Source organism: Pteropus alecto, unplaced genomic scaffold (genome assembly GCF_000325575.1).
Source record: "Pteropus alecto unplaced genomic scaffold, ASM32557v1 scaffold20, whole genome shotgun sequence".
Lineage (NCBI taxonomy): Eukaryota > Metazoa > Chordata > Mammalia > Chiroptera > Pteropodidae > Pteropus > Pteropus alecto.
The window spans coordinates 49,323,002-49,329,001 of NW_006436298.1; the positions used below are offsets into that span (position 1 = coordinate 49,323,002).

The 6,000-nt window shown below is 33.0% G+C and overlaps 1 protein-coding gene across 1 annotated transcript in view; it reads left to right on the plus strand.

Moving 5' to 3' along the window:
• SLC27A6 (solute carrier family 27 member 6) overlaps nt 1-6,000 on the plus strand; it is a 60,371-nt gene that overhangs the window by 32,344 nt on the left and 22,027 nt on the right. Inside the window, 3 exon segments of the mRNA XM_015590352.1 lie at nt 3,939-4,035; nt 4,037-4,153; nt 5,209-5,297. Coding sequence (XP_015445838.1) covers nt 3,939-4,035; nt 4,037-4,153; nt 5,209-5,297 — 303 coding nt within the window.

The following is a 6,000-nucleotide window of genomic DNA, read 5'->3' on the forward strand; positions in this document are numbered from 1 at the left end:
TTTACCCCACCTACCTACCCCCACCCCGACCTTCTGGTAACCACTAGTCTATTGTCCATTTCCATGAGTCTCTGTTTGCTGTCCTGTTCGTTTGTTGCTTTTAGGTTTATATCCTACATATAAATGATATTATGTGATTTTTAACTTTTTCTGTCTGGTTTATTTCGCTTAGCATGGTTATCTCTAGGTCCATCCATGTTGTCACAAATAGCAGTATTTCATCTTATGGCTGAGTAATATTCCATTGTATATATGTACCATAGCTTCTTTATCCAGTTATCTATTGTAGGACAGTTCGGTTGCTTCCATGTCCTGGCCACCGTGAAAAAATTAATTTTATATTTGACAGTTATATAAGCTCTAAACACAAAAATTTAAGTTATCTTGAAATGCTCATGTAATAGAAAAATTTCCATTAAAGTGATTTTGTATGTGGGCTTGAAAAAATAAATTGAAGTATATGTTTCTTTTTTTATTCTTAGGAGACTTCCAATTATAAGGAAAATATACATTTTTTGGTAGAATTTGGAAAATGCAAAAAAAAAAAAAAAGAGTGTTTTAATTGGATTGTTTGTCTTTCATTGTTATTGAATTGTATGAGTTCTTTGTATATTTTGGATTTTAACCCCTTATTGGAGTTGTTTGCAGATATCTTCTCCCATTCAGTTGGTTGCCTCTTTGTCTTATTGATGGTTTCTTTTGCTGTGCAGAAACCTTTTAGTTTGATACAGTCCTATTCATTAATTTTTGCTTTTACTTCCCTTGCATTTGAGGTCAAATTCATAAAATCTTCTCTAAATCCAAAGTCCACGAGTTTACTACCTATGTTTTCTTCTATGCAATTTATTGTTTCAGGTCTTATATACAGGTCCTTAATCTATTTTGAGTTAATTTTGGTGTGTGGTGATAGACAACAGTCTAGTTTCATTCTTTTGCAGGTGGCTTTCCAGTTTTCCCAGAATTTTTATTGAAAAGGCGTTCCTTTTTCTACTGTATGTTTTTGGCTTTTTTGTCAAAAATTATTTGTCCATATAAACATAGGTTTACTTCTAGACGCTTGATTTTGTTCCACTGGTCTGTGTGTCTGTTTTTCTGCCAATATCATGTCATTTTGATTATTGTCACTTTGTAGTATAATCTGAAGTAGGGCAGAGTGATGCCTCCAGCCTCGTTCTTTTTTCTCAGGATAGCTTGGGCGATTGGAGGTCTTTTGTGCTTCCATACAAATCTGATGACTTTTTGTTCTATTTCTTTAAAAAGCGCCAATGGGATTTTGAAAGAAATTGCATTAAACCTGTATAATACTTTAGATAATATGGTCATTTTAACTGTGTTGATTCTTCCAATTCAAGAACACAGAATCTCTTTCCATTTCTTTGTATCTTCTTCAATTTCTTTTAATAGGGTCTTATAGTTTTCATCATATAGATCCTTCTCATGTTTCGTTAAATTTATTCCTAGGTATTTTATTCTTTTTGTTGCAATTGCAAAAGGAATTATTTTTTCCACTTCTTTTTCTGACAATTCATTATTAGAGCATAGGAACACTATGGCTTTTTGAACTATTGTTTACAATTAAATGAGATGATATATGCAAAGCCCTATAGAGAGCTTAGCATGTGGTTTATTACCCACTTCCTCTTCTCCCTTTCATTCTCCCTCCTCCACCAAGATAGACTTTCTTATAATTTTTGGTTAGAAATTTTAATGAAATCAAGTACCCCAATTAACTTCCTGCTGCATATAATTAATCTAGAAAATTAAATGTAGAAGTGTGCATTTGGAGTTGTTTAGAGACCCAGTCTGAATAAATCAAGCCAAAATTACTTTTTACTGCCTCAAAATATATTTAAACTACATTTCAGAAATGGTTTCCTTTAAATCCTCACTTCAAATGTAGAGATAAAGATTGTACACCTGTTTTTTGTTTTGTTTTGTTTTTTACTGGCAGCTGAAAGATTGGAAAAAATATAAACCTTATCTATTAAAAAACATTTCTCAGTCCTCTGAATTTCAAGCCTAAGGGCATTTATCAAACATCTTTCTCTAATTCAACTCTATAGATAATATCTAAGAAAAAAGCCATTTCTAAAGAGATTGCAAAAAACCTTATCTAACACACTTTGCTAGTCATCTTTTATTACAACTATAATAATACCTGAAATTGGAACTTGATTCCTAGAACTGCTTATGCAACCTCAGAGTTTCCTATAAAGCAGATTGTCCCCAAATATTGTTATGGGTTACTAAATATTTTATTTTTCCATTAAAGCATGTGTCTTGAATAAATTTTGCCTATAAAGGATAGATAAGAATGCACTACGATCTTTTTAAGCATTTGCAGTAATTGATTTTACAGGGAAGAAATTGTCACCTGTGTCCTGAAGAAGAAAAATAAAATAAATTTTAAGGGAAAGATGAAGCTTGGAAAATTCTGAAATATAGGGAATGTAGACTGATGGAATATGTGATGGAGGAGAAGCTTTGGAGTCAGATAGACCTGGTTAAAAAACTTCAACCCAACATATGGTAGCTGTATGATTTGGGGTGAATTACTTTTTATTCCTCAGTTTCTTCACCTATAAATGAAGATAATATGAAGGCCTGTCTTACAGGTTTGTGATGAGAATCAGATGGGATACATATGTAAAGCACTCAGAATAGTGACTGGTACCCAAAAAGTGCTCAATAAGTGTAAAAATGGCAATGATTATTATGATGATGATGGTAATGATAGATACATATGTAAAGCACTCAGAATAGTGACCCAAAAGGTGTTCAATAAGTGTAATAATGGCAATGATTATTATGATGATGATGGTAATGATGGTGTTGGTGATGATGATGATGAGGGGTCTCTGCTGTAACAGAGCAGGCTCATTTAGGCCAGTAGATTTCCACATCCTGGAAATCAGAATGTGCAGAAGGATGGGGAGCCATGGGAGTTAGAGAGTGTTAAATGACATAAATTGCTTTTCAGCTTGCTGGAATTCAACCCCATCTAACTTATCACAAGGATGTTGCCTCCCTTCACAGGAGGCAAAGAAAGTCAACAAATGACCTTGAAATCCTCCAAAATCTTACAAGGCAGTGATTGCTGCTCCCTGTCTTCTACCTTTATCTTAGAAGTTTTTCATCTTGCAGATTGTTAGGCAAAATCTTGATTCATTTGAATAAATTAGATTGAAAAATTACTTCAGATAATGTGTCTAACTATAATTAAAACTGATAAATTTTATGTCTCATCTCTTGTCCGCCAAGGATTTCTAGACTAACACCCAGAGGACTAAAACATTTTCCTAAACTTCTAATAACAAATTAATTAGATCAGAGATAATATTGTACAAAAACTTTGTTGCAAAATCATTGAGACTTGAATTTGAGTTCTAGGTCTATTGCTTTCTATTTATTGGACTTTAATAACCTACTTTACTCTTTTGGGCCCTGGTTCCTTGCCGGTGAAATAGGGATTATAATTATCAACTTCAAATGATTTCTGTGAAGAATAAACAAAATGGCAGTTGCAAAGGGCTCATGGGGCTTGCTACATGGGAAACACCTAATAAATATTCCTACTATCATAACTTTATTAAGATTATCATTATGGTTATTTTTACAATTGTCATTATTATCAGTGATAAAATCTACATAATCTAAAAGAAAGGTAGCCATTAATCTACCTACTCAGGATATGAAATAAATTTAATATACTTTTTTTTACATTTGATTTCTTTTTTGTTAGTTTATCCAAAGTAATTTGTGTTGTGGCAATCTGTGAAAGGATATGTTAATTTTTCTCTAAGCGCCTAGAGCAAATTATGTCAGATATGATAACAAGAAGTTCTGAGGAAAGTAAGATAGGCCACACTGGCTGTGTTAGATATAATTCAAGTACATGCATGGTGTGTATAATAATCGTTTTAATCAGACCATTGAAGAATGCCTTTCCCTCACAGGAGAACCTGGACTCTTCATTTCTCAAGTAAGAGCAATGAATCCCTTCTTTGATTATGCTGGGAATAAGAAGAACACAAAAGAAACTGCTTTGTGATGTTTTTAAGAAGAGAGATGTTTATTTTAACACAGGAGATTTAATGGTCCAAGATCAGGAGGACTTCTTTTATCTTGGGAACGGTATTGGAGACACTTTCAGGTATGTAATATCATCAGTTGCACCGACTGTTCCACGATTGTGAACCATGCTCCCAGCAAAGCTCTGCGAAAGCATCGTCGGTCCTGAACTCTTCACCTTCGGGGCAGACTGAGCCTTATTGTCCCCGTCATGTCCCTCCTTTTAAAAATCCATTGCCCATTTGTTTCTAGAATGAAACATAAGTTAAGTTTTGATGTCAGTTTTTACAATTATTTTAATGAATCCATTTGGTCCAAATTAGTGAGCTCCGTTTGGGTTTTTTTGTTTGTTTGTTTTTGTTTTTTTTTGTTTTTTTTTTAATATCAGACAGATGGGAAGTCTAGATGGGAGGGTTAAAACAGAAAACCAATTTGGTCAAATATGGTCTAATTCTTGACCTAATTATAAAAACAATGAAGTGACAAATTTTCTTTCTATTATTTTCTTTTTTAATTACTTAAAATTATTTTAGGCCTATGAAATTATTTTACTTTATTAATCAATAACCATAGAATATTGAAGGACAGACAATAGACATTCAAAAAATGCTTGAATGAATAAATGAATTACACTTCCTACTTCCTCACCTTCTTGTGCTATGTTAGGGGCTCACTTTATGTAAAATTATATTGATTAAAATAAAATATGCATTAATACACACTAAAAGAGCCAAAGGGATTAAGCCCTAGAAATTAAAGCGGGTCAGTGCAGTAAAAAACAGCTATAGCTTTCATTTCAGTTTTTTCTATCTCTATCATTAGCGATAACTAATGTTTGTACTTAATTATTACATTTTAAAATGAAGTTATCATTTTATTTTTGTGACATAATAAAAAAACAGTGACAGTAAGCAATTTATACCAATGAGACATAAAGTAATTTTAACTAAAAAACAGATAATGTTTTTGTTGACTTATCAGCAAAGTGCTTCTTTAGAAAATGACTTTCATTTTGAAAACTGCCATTGTTTTTGGTTACTATGTGCTTGCACAGAGACAATGCAAGGCGCAAAAACTAAAGCTGGGTATCTAGTTCTCCAAATATAGGTGCACTGACTGGAAATTGTTTTTATTGAGATGGAATGTTGCAACCACAGAGGTTGCTAATGGTATTGGAATGTTGGATTTCATATAAGAATCAAGCATCTGTGGCGTGGCTGTGCCAGGTAGGACTGTATTTGGGGTTTTGGAAGGATTCTCAAAAAGAATGTGCCAACTTTTCTTTCACAATGCTCTTACTAATTCAACATTTCGGTTTTTATCTGTTATATATATAATATTAGTTTTACATATTATATATATAATAATCATATATATTAATTATTTTAGTCTTATCTTGGCAAAAAATGCCCTAGACCAAGCTAACAAACTTTATGGTCGCATCAGGGGAAGGGTACCCACTGAATTTTAATGTATGTGTGTATCTTTAAGCAAAGCTTGAAAACTCTGGTCAGTAACTTACTGCTCTACCACAGCTACAGCTTCTCAATAGTCTATTATTTTTGTCTTTGTGACGAGAGTTTATACATGCCACTAGACAGAAAAGTGTTCTAGTTTAAACATTTAATAACACTGGCTTGTATTAAGTTGAATCTTTTTATTATTTTTAAATGTGTTTGGCCTCACTTATCATTATGAATATGCATATGAAGATTGTCTCATGATGGTGAAAAAGGCAAACAAAAGTGACCAACTTGAAATCACAGGATTTCCCTTCGCTCTTTTTTTCACAAGTGATAATATTTGCCAACTAATGTTTGATGGGAGGTGACAGTGTGGATAGGGGAGCAGAGAAAAGGAGTGTTTACTCTAATAGCCAGCCACTGAGTGCTGGAAAAATGCTACAGGAAATTCTGATCCCCCGGAAAG